Source organism: Cimex lectularius, unplaced genomic scaffold (assembly GCF_000648675.2).
Source record: "Cimex lectularius strain Harlan isolate CLEC.00 unplaced genomic scaffold, Clec_2.1 scaffold356, whole genome shotgun sequence".
Lineage (NCBI taxonomy): Eukaryota > Metazoa > Arthropoda > Insecta > Hemiptera > Cimicidae > Cimex > Cimex lectularius.
This window is the reverse complement of record NW_019392986.1, coordinates 257873-279530: the sequence shown is the minus strand read 5'-3', so window position 1 is coordinate 279530 and position 21658 is coordinate 257873. Positions and strand designations below refer to the sequence as shown.

The 21658-nt window shown below is 36.7% G+C and overlaps 1 protein-coding gene and 1 non-coding gene across 3 annotated transcripts in view; both read right to left on the bottom strand.

The window, feature by feature from the left end:
* The window catches only part of LOC106668219 (LIM/homeobox protein LMX-1.2), a 68519-nt gene that overhangs the window by 31353 nt on the left and 15508 nt on the right, over nt 1-21658 (bottom strand). The window contains exons 1-2 of one of the 2 annotated variants that reach the window (XM_024229603.1): nt 15397-15480; nt 8391-8587 (exon numbers count right to left, since the gene is read on the bottom strand). In XM_024229603.1, the coding sequence (XP_024085371.1) occupies nt 8391-8587; nt 15397-15411 (212 nt within the window). In that variant the 5' untranslated portion in view covers nt 15412-15480. Of the gene's footprint in view, nt 1-8390; nt 8588-15396; nt 15481-21658 lie in introns of those variants that run through there. The other variant, XM_024229604.1, reaches the window with a different exon arrangement.
* Nucleotides 18506-18579, bottom strand: Trnad-guc. Its single transcript has one exon. It is a non-coding gene; the product is annotated as a tRNA-Asp (tRNA).

The following is a 21658-nucleotide window of genomic DNA, read 5'->3' as shown; positions in this document are numbered from 1 at the left end:
CAGGATCGCATATTCGAACTATGTCTTTCCTGGGTGTGATTTATCTTCGACCGGTCCTTCTTCCATAGCTCGACCTCTTCGGCAACAATTTTAATAACTGGGATTATTGCACGGGACGTTCTCCCTTGTGGAAATGTCACAATTTAATCATTAATAACAACAACCCTACTCACTTCAGAGCAAACCCGACGATTTGCTTAACCCCCTAGAAAGAGAATTTCACCATTTATCAAGAAAACTTTACTTGCTTTGTTTACAACAAAATATCTTAAAATAAATAAAAATAAATAGCTAAAAATAAAACACCACAATAAAGGAAGAGAGGCCGTACTGATCATGTTAGTATTATGTTCATTCACTAGTTTTTAGCTTGAAAAATGGCCAAAAGGAGGGAAAATTCAAAAGGTGGGGTTGAGATGGGAAGTTAGTGTCCGAGTGGATCGAAGTCACGATAGCTCAAGTGGGAGAGTAGCGGCGTATTGAGCCGAAGATCATGGGTTCGAATCCCGCTCGTGCCATTGACTTTTTTATCTCAACTAAAAACGTTAATTAATTATAACTTATTTTTTGTCTTCTTTTATCGACCTTAAAGGAGACCTAGAAAATTAAACAGGGACCTACTTTTCTATAAACTAAGCTAATGAGAGATATCTAGCGTTTTATTCGAGCCAGTCAAACATGAAAACTATTTCTTTTCGATGGCATATAAAACAAGAACAGCCAACTATGAAAACAGAGCAGGACTAAAACAGGGATATGTCTTGAACCCTCTCTTGTTCAGTCTATACTTGAACATCTCAGATTTTCTAAGAAGCTCCTGCTCTTATTCTGCCTCTTGTAGGTGTTATGATGATCTGGTGCTGATCATCACAAGCAGTCTTTCAGTCTGACGTTCTGAAGAACTCCAAATAACGATAAAGCAACTAGAGAACTACTGCATGCAATGGGGGTTAATCAACAATAAACAAAAAATCGGAAATAGTGATATTTCAGATGGAAGTCTTGCTAATGAACAAAAATAGTTTCTCCACAACGAGGTAATTAAAGTGGTAAACAGACAGAAATATTTAGGAATCACTTTGACTATCACTCCATTATATACCTGTCAGAAAAGCTTCCATAAACAAAGCCAGGTTTGAACATACGATTCAAAAATTTACTGGCAGCTCGACGAGTCAACACAAAATCAGCCAGCTATGAAATCAGAATAGGAGTACACCAGGGATACGTCTTGAGCTCGGGTTCGAATCCCGCTCGTGACACTGACTTTTTTATCTCAGCTAAAAACCTTAATTAATAGAAAGATTATGATCATTCCTATTTGGTGTATCGAGTGTGACGCATTTCCGTTTTCTGTGATGTTCTTGATGATCACTATATTGTGACACCGACCACACCAACACAGATAAGAAGACCAAAAAGGCGGATAGCGACCAAAACCACTTTTCACCCCGCAGACTTTATGGAAATATCAGATATTTTCGGTATTGAACGTTATTTTGATTGACATATACAATATATACAGGCTACTCGTGTTACAAACTTTGTAGATTAACCAGTAGATTCTACGTTCAATATGGAACGAAAAAGTCCTAATTAACTATGGTCCGAATCTCAAAACTTTCGGAGTTAATCCACTTTTCCTGAATTTTTGAGATTTCACGACCTTGCTTCAAATAAACAATGATAACTCCAAAACTAAAAGGTTTTGGACAAATCCGATGATTTGATGATGATGAAAACTACGTTAAATTTGCTATAAGATGTTATCAATACTAAACTTGTAAATGTTCGTGAAATAAGTGTTTTAATAGCGAGAACTTTGAAACTTAATTTTTTTTTCAAAGTTGAAAAACTTACTATAGTGATGCTAGACTAATATTTCCAATCCTAAAGACCAGCAAATTCCAGGAAACTACTCCATTTAATATCCTTTTTAGTTGTGCAATTTCTTTACTAATTACTTTTTTCATAGATGAACAAATTGATGAACGAAAGGAAAAAATCGTAGTTGAAGAATTGGTAAGTTGGAAAAATTAATAATAATAATAAAAAGGAAATTTTGGATCAATTTATTAAACGTTTTTTTAATTTTGATTCGTCAACCACGGTTTTTTCCTTTCCTCCATCAATATCTTTGAAAAAAGTAATTAAAAAATAAATTACACCATTACAAAGGATATTAAACGGAGTTCGTTTTCTGAAATTTGCTGGTCTCTAGGTTTGGAAATAGTAGTTTGCAATCGCCATAGTAAGTTTTTTTAATTTTGAAAAAAAATAATATTTTTCAAAGTTCTGGCTACTAAAACGCTTATTTCTCGAAAGTTTACAACTTTAGTAAGATCTCACCTTATTGGAAATGGAAGTTGTTCAACTTTGAAAAAAAATTTATTTTTCAGTTTCGAAAAAAATATTTATTTTTCAATGTTCTGGCTACAAAAACGCTAATTTCACAAACGTTTACAAGTTTAGTCATAATTAGATCTTATTGGAAATTGAACGTACTTTTCAATGGTATCAACAGATTTATCCAAACCTGTTAATATTGGAGTTATCATTGTTTTTTTGAAGCAAGGTCGTGAAATCATAAAAATTAAGAAAAAGTGGAATAACTCCGAAACTCTTGAGATTCGGACTGTAGTTAATTAGGACTTTTTGGATCCATTTTGATGTATAATCTACTGGCAATGTTTGTAACACGACTAGCCGAATACCCTATATATACATATAACAGATCTTTTGTAGTATGGAATGTTTTCAGTTTTTTGCAATATGTAGAGGTGAAATTGTACATACATAGATTCACATGCTACTTTCAACGAGAATTCGATATGCCATTTGATAGACCAAACCAGCTAACGATAAAATGGCCAAAAGATAGGTAAAAATCAACGTAGTCTCATTACCCCATAGTCCATATCGACGAATCTCAAGGTCATTTTGGTCTGCCTATCCTCGATTGTTTGTTCTGACACATTTCGGTATCTCGCCATCACCAATGATGGGCCTGAGTGGTATTTTGTAAAAATCCAGTCCCGCAATTGATGAAATGCTGACCGATAGACCAAACGATAGATAAGGAAGAAAAAGTGATTGGCAACGACCAAACTACTGGTTCATCACCTCGCAGACAACATGGAGATATATGACAGATATTTTATAGTACGAACCGCTTCCGGACATTTTGCCACGGGATACAGTAACCATGGTTACCTTTACCTTCAGGGTTTTGCAGTCTTGTCTCGCCCTGCTTATATCTCTGACCGACTACTTCCGGTGAGAAGACCGTATGCGTCTGATAGATCATACCAGCAATGTGGACGATCTAGCAATTATAGCTTGGAACATTTTGGTCGGCTTATCCTCTTTGCTTTGGCCTGTCAATGGCGTTTCGAAATTTTGCTTCTTTTACGGCAGTTATTGTACTTAGATTGAGGCAGGTAGGGTCTTGTTGTCTTGCCTAACCCTGCTTTTACTCTCTTATCCACTGCTTATCGCCGATGGGTGTTTAATGATAATTCAAAACAGTTATAGGCACACTAAAATGATCGGAAACTACTAGTTCATTACAGCGTAGAATAGGAAAAGCACCTCACTGAAGATGGCGTGAAGCTTATTATTGATACATAAAACGACGACTGATCTGTATATGTCAGTTCGATAAAGCTGTACGTCAAAAATTGTTTTTCTTTCAGCTTAATTACAGAAATTTAATCATCTCAATATTATAAACACATTCCAAAGTAGAAGATTTATAATTTAAAAATTTCTTGTATTGTTGTAGAAACTGGCTGAATTGGCAATTCGACATGAAGCTTGATAATAATTTAATCGAAATACTTTTGAGCTAAGGGCCAAATTTTTTTTCAGATCAACTCACAGAAGTCAGGTTAGATAAAATAAATCAAATATGCAATGCAGGAGATTATTAGATGTTGTGCCAAATCAGAGATGGTTAAAACGACCTTGGTCACACTTTAACAATATATTTGTTTATTCTCAGGGCTCAAAAGATATTAGAAGTTTTCAGTGGAAGGTCAGGAAAATCCCTGTTTTTGATTGATATTGTGTGTAAGAAAACAATCAACTGTTGATTTTATTAAGTATTGATGTGGTAAATAAGTATTATGATAAAATGACTTTGGTCAAAATTTCAACAGTATATTTTGTCATCTTCAGGGCTCAAAGCACCTAGAGTTTTTCAGTGAAAGGTTAACCTAATCCCCGGTGTTAAAAGAGTGAAGGTCTGTACGAGTAGATCGATCAACAATAGATTTTACTGAGATTTTGCCAAATCAGGATTATGGTCAAAACAGCATTGGCCAATCTTTCAAAAATGTATTTTTTCGTCCTCAGATCTGAAAGTGTTTATAATTTCTCGGTAAAATGGCACGCAAATTTCTGATATTAATAGATCGATGTGTGTGAGAAGATCGACCGATGGATATTGCTTATGGCCAAAATGACTGACCAAACTTTCGTCAATATATTTGGTCAGGGAGAAGGTCGACCGACCGTGAATATTATTGAGTTTCTATTACGCCAAATCAGGCTTATGGTCAAAACGATTTTTACCAAACTTTCGACAATATATTTGGTTACTTTCTTGAGCTCTAAGGATAAAAAATTTTCATTGAAAAGTCAAAGTAATCACTGCTGTTAATTTATTGATGGTATGTATGACGAGACTGACCAAATGTTGGTATTGCTTATGATTGATCTTAATGACTGCCCAAACTTTTTTTTGGTCTTCCTCAGGTCCGAGAGGCTGTTCTCGTTAGAATGTCATGCCAATCCTTTCTCTTAATTAATTGAAATTGTGTGTGAGAAAATTAACTAAACGCCAGCTTGTTCTGAAGACGTTTTTGTTGTTCACAACGAAAAGTGTTTTTTTTAAGCATACTTCTGCTGCAATGAAAATTTTCGTTCGAGCTTCTTACATTCTCAGAATTTAACACGAATTAGGTAAGCTTACTTAAAGTAACAATAACTTCATGCAATTCTGTTTAAGGCTTGCCACAAAAATTATCAACACAGTCGTTTTGATAATGCCGAGTTTTATTAACAGTTCAGGCCATATCATACAATAGAAACGGCAGGGTTTCATATACGAATCACATCAAAAAACCTTTTCGGTAATCCCAGCCCTTCTTCGGTCATCCCTTTCTTGGCAAAGGGTGTGTTTGCCCTCTTTCTTATGAAGAGTTCCAACGAGTGGTGAGCCCGAGGCTAAGCCTATTGATCCTCCCTGTGTTCCCCGACCGGTCGCTGGCAGTCTGTTGACTTTCATCCGATATTGTCCTCCCCCTCCGGAGGAATACCCCTGGCAGATATTAGAAGAGGGAGGAAACCTTACAAAGAGCAAACATCTCAGAGGGAAGGTGGGCTCCCTTCTTTACCCAAATATGAGGATTTGGGAAAATTCATCTGGAACGTTTTCTCCTCATTCGGCCGACGCGCCTTTCAAGTCAATTTTTTTCTCTTAGCCAATCAACTATTAAAAACCATATGCACAAACCTCAGACTTGTACAGACTGAAAAGTACTTGTAGTTAAGCCAGTTTTGGGACAGTTATGCACACTCCTGTTTTTATATCAAAATTTACAAAAAAAATACTGACAGCTAATTTAAATTAGCACTTAGTTTTCGTAAGTAGAGTGTTTTGAAAGTATATTTAAGTAGTTGAGAGCTCGGTGGAAATAATCAACAAGCTCCCATATTGAAAACATACTGATATTAACATTTTTCAGCTGGACCTTCCGAATGAAATAAAAAAAACTGATGTCCGTGGATGGTCTTTATGCTTTTATTGAGTTTGTCGACGTCTGCCCTTTTATCCACAATATCCCGAGGCGATTCGCCTGACTGTGCGGAATCAAAACATCAAAGTCGTCCCTCCTCTTCCTTTTCTGCCCCGAATGCCTTCTATTTCCAATAAAATAAACCGCGGGTTCGTGGGGGCGGCGACATATTGAGGGTGGCGCAATATGTCCTCGGAGGGAGGGCACCTGCAGCGCACGTGATGCCGCAAAAAGACCCATCCGAAGTCTGAGCTGACTCCTGCCCCCTTTCTAAATCCATTCCCCGTCCACCCTCGCTCTTTCTGTTATGTTAATACATGCACTGCCCTACCCTCCAACCTCGGCCAACCCCATTATTATGCGACGCATTTGTATCAATTTCATTCGCATTACAAGCCCTTTGAAATTATAATCGGGGCAGGACGTCAAATCCCCACGCAACTAATTATTTCCATTGCTGTCATTTAAAAGTCACCGTGCTTCAGCTGCTTCTAGTGAAAAAGTGAATGTACTGAATTACGGATTTTTTCTTGAAGCCCTATCCGGCCTGTCCTATCTGTTTTGGTCCTTTTCCATTTTGCTATCCCATAAAGCAGATCAGAGTCGGTAAACTACGGCAAAAAATCGAACAGTTTGGAAACGAAATAGCCCAGAGACAAAGATTAAGAAGTACATACTTAAAAAAGGATTCGGAAGATGGAGAAATCATCCTGAGAAACCTTAGACGACAATGAAAGATTGAAACCCATTTGAACTAAAAACCGGACAAAATTGTTGTACACGAACTAACTACACATAACACCGATTAATTTAAAACCGAAAAAAGACGAAAATGTAACCTTTAAGTTTCTGATAGAAACACAGGGATGAAGGCTTTTTAATTTTTTTAAAATCAACTTTCACCAATCAACATATGCTTTCTACAGTTAACACGTCGTTTACCAATTCAATCTCATACCATAAAATTAGTAAAGAAATATTCATATATTATGATCTATTAAATCCATTAGATTTCGTGGTCCGACTGACCAAATAACTTATTTCAATTAATTAATCTTTATATAAGTATTGGTTGAAATAAAAAGCTAGTGTCACGAATGGGATTCGAACCCACGACCTTCGGCTAAATACGCCGCTGCTCTACCACTTGAGCTATCGTAACTTCGATCCACTTGGCAAAAAGGACGGAAAATTCGAAAGGTTGGTTGAGTTGGAAATTTGGTGTCCGAGTGAATCGAAGTCACGATAACTCAATTGTTAGAGCAGCGGCGTATTTAGCCGAAGGTCGTGGGTTCGAATCCCGCTCGTGACATTGACTTTTTATCTCAACCAATTCCTTACATAATGATTAATTAATTGAAATAAGTTATTTGGTCAGTCGGACCACGAAATCTAATGGATTTAATACATCAAAATATATGAATATTTCTTTACTAATTTCAAGTTTATGGTATGAGATTGAATTGGTAAGCGACGTGTTAGAGTGGTTAGCATGAGAGACTCTCACGCCGCGGTCGTGGGTTCGATTCCCGCCGCGGTCGTGGGTTCGATTCCCACCGTTGCCCCTGGCCCTTTTTTCCCAATAACCCCCCAAATTTGAACACACATATACGAATTTGTCACATGGCTAATATGCATAGTTCATAACGCCAAAAAAAANAAAAAAAAAAAAAAAAAAAAAAAAAAAAGCGACGTGTTAACTGTAGAAAGCATATGTTGATTGGTGAAAGTTGATTTTTAAAAAATTAAAAAGCCTTCATGCTCTTAGGAAAATTGTTTTGTTATCTCTTCATCCAAATTTTCATCGTTAGAATTTAAATTATACAAGACTTTCTTATTCAGCGTCCGAAATTGTATAAAATAAGCAATATTTACATGCACAAATTTACATACTCTCGAACAGCCAGGTAAACATAAAGACACTAAATGCTTACTACTCCAAATTTGCCTAAATTTCTTAACGGCTCTGAGAAGCCAAGAAATTACCTTAAAGTCGGTTCCCGGACACGAAACATAGAAGGAATTGAACAGGCTGACCAACTTGCTAAAAAAAGGGGGCAGCCCACTCACCCATGGGACAAGAACTAATTCTGGGTGCAATGCGTGCTTAAGTTGGAACTGGGAAAATTGCTTAAGAAAAAAACCCGCAAAAACTGGACAAAAGTACCAGGTATGAAGCAAACTAAGAGCTAGATCTGTCAAAAAAAGAAGGCAAAGGGACTCCTCTGTCTTAGCAGGCAGGAGTTTAGAAAAATTCCATGCTGTACACTGTACTCTTAATTATCATCTACAATAGGTGGGCTGAGCATAGATAAAAGCATGCCTACTCAGTGACATCAGCACATATCATTTGTGAATGTGAAGCATTAGCTTGGTTACAGTACAGTCTCTTCGGTAAGGCAATAAGAAAAAGTACGCTTTTCAAGCTATATCTATACTCCATGGAGATTCCACAATAGATCTATTTAGGTTGCAGTGGAAGAACTGATTTTTATAATTTTTAATCAACCCTAAACTTAAAAAAAGTAATATTTAATCTTCTAATTACATGGTTTTTGATAACAACAAATTTCCCATGGTTTCTCTCACCTCTCATAATCTATTCGGCAGTAGATTTTCGAGTCTTTGGTGAAACATGTGTGAGTGAGCGCGGCCTGACACACGCAGCATAGGAGGCACCTCTCGTGGTAAGACGAATCCCCCACTCGCATAATATATCGGTCTGATATATGACCCGTGCAAGCTCCGCATCTCGATCCGTCAGACGCCATCATCCTCGGCTCACACTAGAACAGAAAACATTACATTTGTGTTATTTTTTATTGTTTGACTGACAACAGGTGAGTACTCAGCTTACATTAGCAAAAACATGATAGAAACAACATCAGTCATAAATTTAAAAGTTAATCGTGAGGGCAAAATCAGAATAGGCTTCAAAAGAAGATAAACGAATAATAGCGTATTATTTCAACATCATAATACATATATGCAAGGCTTTAATTATGCGAAGTTACACTTAAGCATGAGCCAAATTTTCGTCTTCGAAAATAAAAAAGATGAAAAGAAAAAAGTATTATGATTAAATTTGACTTGTGAATAAAATAAAACTGTTCTTTGTAGGAGAGTTAAAATAATAATCGCTAAAACGGGAAGTCATTGAACACGTATGAGCGTTGAATTCGGCGGGATAGCAACACCATCATCCTCACTATCAAAAATTAAACCGTGAAATAGAATCGTACTTATATGGAAAAGTCACAAGTTGACTGAAGCTGGCCAGTTCTCACTGTTAAGTATATTCCAAAGTTAGATTTCTGTCAAGTTGATCTTCCAAATGACCTGAGACCAGGACCACGGGCCAAGAAATGTGATGTCATCTTTATCCTTTATCACCAGTGTTGCGTAAGGCAAAGATACGTAGAAAGTCCTGCCTCCAGGATTTACAGTTCAAGTTGAAGGAGTCACTTGTGAGGAAAATTGTGGAGAACTTCTTGGAATTGGCGTTTTATGAGCAGAATTCATCTGTGCGGTTATGGTGGATGTTCTTTTACTGGGAGGAGTCATACGCCAGCATCATAAACAACAGAATTCATTGCTTCCATTTTTCTCGTTATTTTATCACCTTTGCGAATAATTGGCGATTAAGGCTAGATCGTCTTGGTGCAAGAGATCGAATACCTCTGCGTCTTAGAAACGTTCAGGAATAGACTGAAAAGGAATGAGCTCAAGACGTATCCCTGATGTACTCCTATTCTGGTTTCATAGCAGGCTGATCTTGTGTTGGCTCGTCTTGTGGTCCTAGTAAATTTTTGCATCGTATGTTCAGACCTGTCTTCGCTTTGGGAACTTTTCTAACAGATATTTGATAGAGTGAGAGTCAAATTGATTCCTAAATACTTATGATTATTTACCTCTTTAATTTCCTCGTTGTGGAGAAATATTTTTCATTAGAAGCAAGACTTCCATCACGAATATCATTATCTTATATTTTTCTTTATTGCTGAATAAACCTCATTGTTTGCATTTTTCTAGTTGCTTTATCACTATTGCGAACAATTGGCGAATAAGACTTCATCGTCTGGGCACCAGAGATCTAATAATTCTGTGTCTTAGCAATTGATATATAGTCAGGAATAAACTGAAAAGGAAAGAGCTCAAGACGTATCCCTGGTGTACTCCTATTCTGATTTCATAGCTGGCTGATTTTGTGTTGACTCGTCGAGCTGCCAGTAAATTTTTGTATCGTATGTTCAAACCTGGCTTTGTTTATGGAAGCTTTTCTGACAGGTATATAATGGAGTGATAGTCAAAGTGATTCCTAAATATTTCTGTCTGTTTACCACTTTAATTACCTCGTTGTGGAGAAACTATTTTTGTTTTTTCGTTATTTTATCACCTTTGCGAATAATTGGCGATTAAGGCTAGATCGTCTTGGAGCAAGAGATCGAATAGCTCTTCGTCTTAGAAACTGATATATCGTTCAGGAATAGACTGAACAGGAAAGAACTCAAGACGTATCCCTGGCTTACTCCTATTCTGATTTCATAGCTGGCTGATTTTGTGTTGACTCGTCGAGCTGCCAGTAAATTTTTGCATCGTATGTTCAAACCTGGCTTTGTTTATGGAAGCTTTTCTGACAGGTATATACTATTTTTGTTTATTAGCAAGACTTCCATCTGAAATATCACTATTTCCGATTTTTTCTTTATTGTTGATTAACCCCCATTGGATGCAGTAGTTCTCTAGTTGCTTTATCGTTATTTGGAGTTCTTCAGAACGTCAGACTGAAAGACTGCTTGTGATGATCAGCACCAGATCATCATAACACCTACAAGAGGCCGAATAAGAGCAGGAGTACATAGAAAATCTGAGATGTTCAGGTATAGACTGACCAAGAGAGGGTTCAAGACCCCTGTTTTAGTCCTGCTCGGTTTTCATAGTTGGCTGTTGTTGTTTTATAATGCCATGGAAAAGAAATGGTTTTCATGTTTGACTGGCTCGAATAAAACGATAAATATCTCTAATTGGCTTAGTTTATAGAAAAGTAATCCCTGTTCAATTTTCTAGGTCTCCTTCGATAAAAGAAGACAAAAAATAAGTTACAATTAATTAAGGTTTTTAGTTGAGATAAAAAAAGTCAATGGCACGAGCGGGATTCGAACCCACGATCTTCGGCTTGATAAGCCGCTGCACTAGCACATTTTCAATTTTCCCTCCTTTCTGCCATTTTTCAAAATTCAAAAGGTGCGATTGAGATGGGAAGTTGGTGTCCGAGTGGATCGAGGTCACGATAGCTCAAGTGGTAGAGCAGCGGCTTATCCAGCCGAAGGTCGTGGGTTCGAATCCCGCTCGTGCCATTGACTTTTTGATCTCAACTAAAAACCTTAATTAATTATTAATCATAACAACTGCTAGCAGGGAATAAAAGGTTAAATAGAAAATTAAAAGAATGTAGAAAGGAAAGTAGTTGGGATTTGAAGTGCAACCAATTTATTTCGATGAACCAGGTATTGGTCGAAGAGAAAGAATGATACAAAAAACGAAATTTATGGTATTTGGTAGGGAATTCGGCCTTTTCTCTCTACCTTGTCTGATTTTCCACTCCTCTTCAAAATATTTGCGGTAGAAGGCAAAATAAAGTGTTTTCGGCCTAACACTAGAAAAGCAATCCGGCTATTTTCAAAAAATCATATCTCCGGTTTTATTGGACTGATTTTAAGTACTCATTTTTCTCACCAAAAAATCTAGTTTTAAAACAATTTGAAAATGGGGGTTCTCATTTATGATTAAAATTATAATAAAAAAATAAAAAAAGTTGAAGCGAGGTCGATAAAATTACATACAGCTTGGACACCTTGTATAATCAAAATTGATATTTTTTCAACTAACAGAGAAGGAAATGAATATTTTTACAATACCAGTTGAAAAATTGGATGAAGATACTTCAGAAAATTTACGGTATTGCTAGACGATCCATATGAAAAAATAAGCAATAAATTGACTTTTATTTGTCTAGAAGTGTACTTAGTCGGTTGTCTTAAAACCATTATAATAGCAAATTGAAAACGTAAAATGTGACTGGGCTTTGTTGAGCGTAAGACGAAGTGCAAATAGCCGGGGGCACCGGTCACCATTTATCCGAATTAACTTTGACACCATTAAAACGCCGTTTCGAATACAATACACAGTGCGAGATTAAATGGCGAGGTGGTCGGCCTTTAATGCCACCAGGATTATAAACTGAGTAAGCCTTAATCCTCGAGTTTCTGCATTACCTCCGGAGATCGTTAATCGCTCTTTGCTCATTCGACATTCTACATATTGTCTCATTTTCCCTCTGTCTCTCTCAGTCTCCCGTTCGCTCTCCTTTAATCCTCTTAGCCTCACTACCCCTTGACCAATCAATTTGTCATCCCCTTTACACTTGCTACCCCAGTTTTAATAACTGCCTAGCTCCCCCGGTTTTGGTAAGCAGTCACGGATCACGGTCCCTCCCCCTTATACAACTCATTGTATTTCGGGATGGTTTTTCACTCCGTTGCTCTGAACAATCTGTTTAAGATTGGCTGACTCGCCCCATCACCGGAAACTGCCCCCTTATTAGCTTTCTGATTTATAATCACGACAGCCTTTTCCAAAATACAGCTAAACGTTTTCACAACTGGAAGCGGCTGTGTTAAAATTTATTGTTTCTATTTAATTTTGATAAAATAATAATTTATTCAAGTGATAGTTCCATCAAATCGTTTTCTTTAAATTTTATTTATTATAATATTGATTATTTTAAACAAAATTTTGGTGATTTTTCATTATTCTCATGAAAATTTAAACAAAAAGCAAATGGCATGTGTGCTGCTTTTGATCACAGTTCAGCATATCTTTTTTTTAAAAAGAACATTTCCATTCTTTTCATTTTTCGTCATCATCAAATGTCTTATTTCGTCAAGATTGAAGTTCAATTCTAAATCTGCTTGGTGACTGGAAAATCGTATTTCGTCATATCGTCGATATATCAGATAAATGTCCTCTTCATCACAAGTAACTAGTTTTGTTTATTACCTAGTTTATTTATTAACGTTCGTCTTGGTGTTCTACAAACTTCTGCTGTATTTTTCTCAGCTTTCAGCAGCTTTGTAGCCAATTGGATGAAAAATATAACATTTAACCAAATCTGATTTTTAACTTTTGTTGGAGGTGGCTAATGTCTCTACTCAAGTCCAAATTACAACTTCAAGATTTTGCAAAGCTTGAGAACCTAACACAATAATTTTAGAAATATTGCTAATTATGACGCTGCCTCCTTGGAGTCATTTTACAAAAAATATAAATACAGACGAGTGAAGCACATTTTGCTGTAAATTAACAATATAATGTAAAAGTTTTTTTTTTCTCTGTGTTAATATTTAGATAAGTTTTAAATCAGTTCTTTTTTAACTTTGGCGTATTTCTTTAAAAAACTTGTCTTAATAAAGAATTTGTCAATATTGTTATTCAATTATTTCTCAATATTACTGTAACGTTTATGTGTCTGGGCAAAGTGAAAGGAAAAGGAAAGTTTTTACTCCTTTAAAAAAAATTATAATTAAAAACGTGTGGTGATTAGTGACCGTTAATCGATAATTATTCAGAAATCGTGAGATGCGGTCTGGTGTGATGTAGGGTTCAGAAAAACATTTTCTTTATCGTGCCAACGTTTCAATCTTTATTGAGATCATCTTCAGGGCTCAAAGTGTTTATCTTCTGTGTAATTGTGCCATTCTTGCGTGTCGTGTTGAGAGTGCCCAAACAAACAATTTGAGCCCTGAAGATGATCTCAATAAAGATCGAAACGTTGGCACGATAAAGAAAATGTTTTTCTGAACCCTACCTCACACCAGACTGCATCTTACGATTTGTTAATAATAATTAAAAACATTACACGATATGAAACCGTACTTAACAATTAAACGCTCTATTAATATTTTGGTAAGATATAACTTCGCGAATGTAGAAAGGTAAGTTTTCAGGACTATAAACAGGGCGAGGCAATGCACCAACCAAGCTGAAAAAAACATAATAACGGTGGTCAACCTGACTGACCATTCTACCAAAATTAATTTACAAAACTTAGGGTCATTTTGTGTCATTGTAGCCCTTATTTCAATTGTCATTTTTTTTTTAATAGGAAAAAGGTAAACCTGCACGAAGAAAAGAATATAAAACGAAATATAGGAAATAAAAGCACAGTATAGGTTTGCGATTTTATGAGCCACGGATTTTTTTTTAATGCTGAATTTAAAGGAAACTTTTCTAATTTTATTTTGGAGCTGTAATGTATGAGTTTCAAAATGTAGATTATTTTGAAATGTGATATCTAGGTACAAGTGTTGACAAATTTCATAGGCACAATAACATTTGTTTGGTACAAAAATTTGGAGTGAAATGTTATATAATCACGGCGAGTTTCGGCATGTACAAAGTTCGAAATTTCTCGGGACAATAAACAGGGCGAGGCGGTAAACAAACCAAGCTGGTAAAACGTAATACCGGTGGATCTCCCGTCTGTGGTTGGTATACAAGACGAATTTCGGCATATACACTGTCTTTAAAGTTCGTAGTTTTTTAGGACTATAAACAGGGCGTGGCGGTACACAAACCAAGCTGGTAAAACGTAATACCGGTGGATCTCCCGTCTGTGGTTGGTCTACGAGACGAATTTCGGCATATTCACTGTCTTTAAAGTTCACGTCCGATAAGGCCGAATAGGCCAGGTGCGGACGTTAAAGATCCTCTTGTCTTGTTGACGATGAGTAACTCGGGAACAAAATGTCTTTAAAGTTCGTAGTTTTTAGGACTATAAACAGGGCGTGGCGGTACACAAACCAAGCTGGTAAAACGTAATACCGGTGGATCTCCCGTCTGTGGTTGGTCTAGGAGACGAATTTCGGCATATACACTGTCTTTAGAGTTCGTAGTTTTTTAGGACTATAAACAGGGCGAGGCAACAGACAAACTTGAGGGGCGTCGGCGGTCGCAACGGTTTAGGCGCTGACATGGCACTCATCACTGTAAGGTAAAGGTCCCAGCTCCAATCCAGCGGCCCTGCATTCGAACCCAACATATTTACAAATGGGCTTTTTTTCAAAAACACCGGCCCCCGAGGGTTCATATAACCAATGCTGTTGCGAACCCTCGTAAAAAAAATTTTAAAATTTAAAAAACGAACAGCCAAACTCAGTACAGAAGATGTAGAAGAACAAAGAAGTGAGGATAGCCGGACCCGCACGATCTGTTGATTTAACAGGAACAAATGATTTGTTCATGTGATAATGAATTTGTAATTTTAGTCGTTTCTGCATTCCAATTATTCTAGCCCTCTTGTAATCTTTAGACATTTGGGAACGAAAAGACTACATTTTTCAACCAAAATTCAAAATAGACCAAATACTAAAATGCGAGTCAGGAAGGATAGAAATACCAGAATTAACGTCTTCCGATTGACAAAATGACCGTTCTAAGTATATACTCTTGTAAGAAAATAATGAAAGAGTTAAAATAATTTATACATTTCCAACCCAAAAACTATTTAAAAAAAATATAATGTTAATTTTCCTACCGTTAAATTAACCATGAGGTTGTTTCACACCGACTGTCCTGATATTCAAATTCACTCAGCCCGATGGACTAAATGGCAAATCAGAAGTCTCGCCCCTTTCGGCGTAATCACTGATACCTGTTATCGACAATTTGCTTTTGATTAGAGCCGATAACGCGGCCTGGGCTCGACTCAAGTGACGCCACCTCTTTTCTCCGAGTTGACAATCTCGATTTAACGGATTACTTGAAAGGGTGTATCAGTCATTTTTATGACAGTAATCGCAAAGAAATGCATTGTAAAACTTCATTTTCTGTTTATCCTCTTGTCCTTCGAGAGGCGATTTGTGCCCGGGGCGCGTGCTCATCGAGTTTCTTGAGCTTTATGTAAATAAAAATAGTAAAAAAAGCAAATTATTTGTACAAATATTATATAAATACATATTTAGTCGGCCCTGGTTAACCAAAGTGATTATTTAAATTGATTTTAAATTTTCATCTCACCCTCACTTTACATAAAAATTATAAATCAATTTGTATACAACTTATTAAATTCACTAATTTGAATCCCGCTCGTGCCATTGACTTTTTTATCTCAACTAAAAACCTTAATTAATTGTTTGTATACAACTTTTTCAAAACTTAACGTTCTTTTACTTAATAATACTCTCGTGGATAAGAGTAGAGGTCAGAAAAACAAATAGTGCTATTTTACCAATGCTGACGTTTCGACGATATATTTCATCTTCAGAGACTACAGAGAACAATCTTAATTAATTTTATTTTACATAGACATATCGCAGATTTTCGACAACTTACAGGTACGTAGTCAAAATTTAAAAACGTTTACACATGTTAAATGACAAAAAAAAACTATATCTTCACTACTATTTTAACTATATACATATACATACAACTTATATATATTACGCAGGGCGGGTGACCAGGACCCGAGGGGTTAAAAGCCTAGGTAGGCCCGTACCCCATCCCTGGTCGGCTCACGAGTCCTGCATAAACCTTTTGGACCTATTCACCAACCCCAAGATTTTGGACCATTTTATCTTGGGGAGTGTTTTGGTTATGTCCTATCCTTCGAAAGTTTCAAATTTTTCCCTAGCATACCTATCACATTCTGCAAGGTAGTGTCGAGCCGTTTCTTCCTTTGTTTCACAGAAGCGGCAGAAGGGGTCTGGTAAAGTACCCATTATGAAGAGGTGTCTTCTCAAGGGGCAATGGCCCGTTAGGATACCTATCAGCTTCCTTATTCCCCTACTAGAGTTAGAGAATAACCATTTCGTTTCTTTTGGTTTGATTTCCTTCAGAAACTCCTTCGATTGCCTGTGTCCGGGGGACATATTCCATTCTTGAAGTAATTGTTTCATGCCCCAGCAACTAATACTCTCTTTCACTGTGCTTATGAGTGGGGTAATACCGGTTGTGGCCCGACAAACGCGGTATTTGATCCTTCTTTGACCAGGCTGTCCGTTTCTTCATTACCATAGTGCCCCTTATGAGCAGGTATCCATATGAGGGTTACCCTATTCTCGTCCCTAGTAGTTATCCTATTGAGCAGGTATCCATATGAGGGTTACCCTATTCTCGTCCCTAGTAGTTATCCTATTGATAAGTTCAATACCTCTACCAGCCTAGATGTACATAACTCTTTTTGTAATGACTTAAGACTGGCCTGACTGTCGGAAAAAATTCTAATATCTTTTCCCTTAGTATTATTATCCATGAGTGTTCTACAGCAAACATTGATGGCCCAGACCTCCGCCTGAAAGATTGAGGTTTTACTACCAAGAGGGGAGGAGATGCTGATTCCTAATTTGGGTATATGTATACCAGCACCGCTTCCCTTGTCCTTAATGAGTGAGCCATCGGTGAAGCAATCTATGCTATTATGGTCATCATCCGCATTATAGTTATAATCACATGGAGTAACTACCTGAAAGTGTTTTTTCTCCAAAGGTGTTTTAACCTTTTTGTCGCTAACACTTATTAGTTGGTTATTAACCTTACTCAGTAAATGTAGAATTTTCCAGTGTCCTATATTGTTTCCCTTACGATTCCAGCTGCCTTCACTAATTAATCTATAACAGCTGGTTAGTGCTCTAACCTTGACCTCTATGTGTGGAGATGCAGTATTGGTTATCATTTCTAGTGCTAGGGTAGGTGTAGTGGGAAATGCTCCCGTCATCATCATACAACCTATTCTTTGAAATGATCTTAGCTTGTTAATAGCCCCTTTGTTTTCTAGCCCTTTCCACCATACTAGGGCTGCAAATAGAAATCTTGGTAGTATAATTGCGGTATATATCCATTTGGCCACCCAAGGTTTGATACCCCATGTTACATACAACTTAACTCTAACAATAAATAAATACTAAAATACTTTTAACAAATACACATACAATGTGTCCTTTTTAGATTGCCCGGCTGAATTTCTCTTGAACCAATGACGCTACAAAAAAAAAAAAAAAAAATTAATATTATATAAATATTTTTTAGTATTGTAAATCTTACATAACCACTTTTCACTTTTCATTTATTTTCAAAATTTTGAATTCCCCTTACATAAAATTGGCAAAAATAACTGCGATCGAAGACATCAGGAATAAGATCGCCTGGTATGCCCGATGGCTTACGCTCTTTCAGAGATTTGAAGTAACCTGTCCCACCTACGAAAACCTTGCTGATTGGCCAGCTCTTTTTTTAGATTATCTAGTATCTAGAGTCAAGGAACGGCATCGGGACGGTTGCTTACTCCGAGCTCAGTCCTCGCTTAACTTTTCCTTATTCAAAGACTTGTCTCACCCCCACACTTTATTTAATCTACAGAGAGAGAACCTTAATTCCCTTAGTCTAGATAAATTACCCTTAGATCGTTCAGGTCTATTTTTAGATTATATGACTTATTATTTTAAGATATATACGTCGTATCGAATAATTATTATAGATGTATAATTATTAGATTATACATGTATAATTATTACTATAATTGTAACATAGTAGGCTCTTTTCTTTTGCACTTAATAGTATATTAACTCCTATTAATAATTAAAACAATTAAAAATAACTTAATGATTATATAATCTTTATGAAAGGTATTGGTAGAGATAAAAAGCCAGTGTCACGAGCGGGATTCGAACCCGCGACCTTCGACAAGACACGCCGTTGCTCTAACCACTTGAACTATCGTGACTTCGATCCACACATACACCAACTTCCCATCTCAACCCCACCTTTCGAATTTTCCCTCCTTCTTTTCCATTTTTCCGAGTGGATCGAAGCCGCGATAACTCAAGTTGTAGAGCAGCGAAGTATTTAGCCGAGGGTCGTGGGTTCGAATCCCGCACGTGACACTGACTTTTTTATCTCAACCAATACCTTACATAAAGATTAAATAATTGTTTGCTCAACGTTAATCTAAATAAAAACAAAAAAACTCTTTCTTCCAATGATCTTTTATATAAAAAATCTTATAAAAGAAAAACTTCTATTTAAAAAAAATGGTTAGCATTTTTTCCCACCCTTCTATCCGTGAATGTGAACCATCAAATTAGTTTCGAATCAAATTCGGTCGGCTTTCAGAGAGAGAGTGAGGTACGAATTTCATTTGCTTCCTCCGGAGCGAAATGCCAGGGGAAAGAGAACAAATGGGGAAGGAAGTGGCAGAGGTTTATTGCCTCGAGGGCGAAGTGCCGTCCCTGGAATAACAACTATCACTCTCTCTTCCTCCGGGCTTTTCTCGCTCCTTCCCGGGTCATGACAAGTCTATGTTTGGGCCTATACGTCTCCTGGGTCACTAATAAACACCTTTATTGGCCCACGCTCCTGTTTATTTACAGACGGTCTGTGAGGGAGTTTAACTGTCAAGTTCAGAATCATTTTAAAGGAAAGAGTTGAAAAGTAAAATAAACACACTAATACGGAAAAATACTACCATTCATTAAATTTAAATGCATAAATGGTCCGCCCCTAAATTAAATCATACAATGTCTTCTCTTTACACTCTTTTGGCCTTAAATTTCCTATCCAACATATTGCCGTTTAGAATCTAACCATTTGGCATAACAGCTTAAAAATTAAAGTCAACGTCATTAAAACACGCCGATACCACATTAGCCGACTAATACTGGAATTGTCGTCACTGGAACAGTATTGGCCTGGCTAATCTCTTCCTGATTAACACAACACAAACTACATCTATTGCGTCCCTTTTGACGCGCTTTGTCGTTTAACAAAATATTCCTTCAAAATTCTTTTATAAAAACGAAAAAGAAAAAATTGGGCGAAAGAGAGAAATCGAGAGAGACTAGTAGAGAGAGAGTAGTAGTAGTAGTAGTAGAGCGAGAAAGAGAGAAAAAAAAGAAAAATATATTTAGAGAAATAATAAGATAATAAAAGATAAAGAAAGCCATAGAAAAAGAGAGTAGGAGAGAATGAGGGGGAAAAGAGAGAGAGTGAGAGAGAGAAAGAGAAAGAGTGAGAACGAGAGAGAGAAAGAGAGGTAGATAACGAGATAAAAAGAGGGAAAGAGAACGAAAACAAAAATAGATTTAGAGAATTTACTAAGACCATAACAGAGAAAAAGCAAGAGAGAGAGAGAGAGAAAACAAAATGAAAAATATACTTAGAGAAATTACTAATATAACAAAAGAGAAAAAGCAAAAGAGAGATACAAAAATAAAAAGAGAGAGAATGAAAAGAAAAATATATTTAGAGTAATACTGAGATAATAAAAGATAAAGAAAGCGAGAGTAGGAGAGAAAGAGGGGGAGAGAGAGAGAGAGAAAGAGAGAGAGATAGATGTGAATAACGTCACGGAGAAAGATAGAGACGGAAAAAAAAGAAAGAGAAAGAGGGAGTGAGAGAAAAGAGAGAGAGGGAGAAAGAGAGATGTGAATAACGTCACTGAGAAAGATAGAGACAGAAAAGAAAGAAAGAGGAGTGAGAAAAAATGGAGAGAGGGAAAGAGAGAGAGAGAGAGAGATGTGAATAACGTCACTGAAAAAGATATAGACGGTAAGAAAGAAAGAGAAAGCGGAGTGAGAAAAAAGGGAGAGAGAGAGAGAGAGATGTGAATAACGTCACTGAGAAAGATAGAGACGGAAAAGAAAGAAAGAGAAAGAGGGAGTGAGAGAAAAGGGAGAGAGGGAGAGAGAGATGTGAATAACGTCACTGAGAAAGATAGAGACGGAAAAGAAAGAAAGAGAAAGAGGGAGTGAGAGAAAAGGGAGAGAGGTAGAGAGAGATGTAAATAACGTCACTGAGAAAGATAGAGACGGAAAAGAAAGAAAGAGAAAGAGGGAGTGAGAAAGAAAGAGAGAGAGATGTAAATAATGTCTCTGAGAAAGATAGAGACAGTAAGAAAGAAAGAGAAATGGAGAGTGAGAAAGAAAGAGAGAGAGTGAGAAAGAGAGAAAGAAAGATAGAAAGTAGAAGAGAGTGAAAGAGAAAGAACAAGAACAGAGTTATATACATAAAATAAAATTGACTGATACAGAAATAGAGATTAAAATAGAAAGAGAAAGAGTGAGAGAGAGATAGACAGACAGAAAAAGATAGAGATGTGATTAAATAGACAGTGGAAAGATAGACACATAGATAAATAGATAGAGGCAGGATATGTTCATGATAAATGTCACTTGTTCAGTCCTCCATGTTTTAATCAACTTATAACTGCACAAATCAACAACACTCACACTTCAGTTATATCATGTAAAATGCTGTTCAAATTAAAAAAAAAAAAAAAGAACTCACGATTAGAATGGACGTCTGATACAAGCTAAATAGCCCAGCTTTAATCCATCAACTACTATGATAATCAAAGGCCAACTTCATTCACGACATAAATATGAAAAGTTACTGAAAATGAGAGGTAGATTATAAATGAAACGGACCATACAGGTTCGGAAGAAAATAATACATATATAACTTTTAATTTTCACGTTTTAGAAAAGTTCGGATTATTTACTTTGCGGGTAATAATTAGATTGAATTATTGCATATTGTTTTAGATTGTCGAAAAAAGGAATTGCGCTTAAGGGTGGAATAGTGTCAAGAGTAAAACCGGGGAGCATTTAATATAGGTTGTGCAGGAAGCTGTAGTTGGTCGGTGCCTATCCATCACGACCCCGTTGACACCCTACTCCCATTACACAAGACAAATGTCCTCCAACCCTCCAAAAACAACGCGGCGACCGGGCAAAAAAGTATCTCTCCGATGGGTGTAAAACCGCCAACGGCCTCACCCTCGGGAACACCCTCCGTTACCGCAT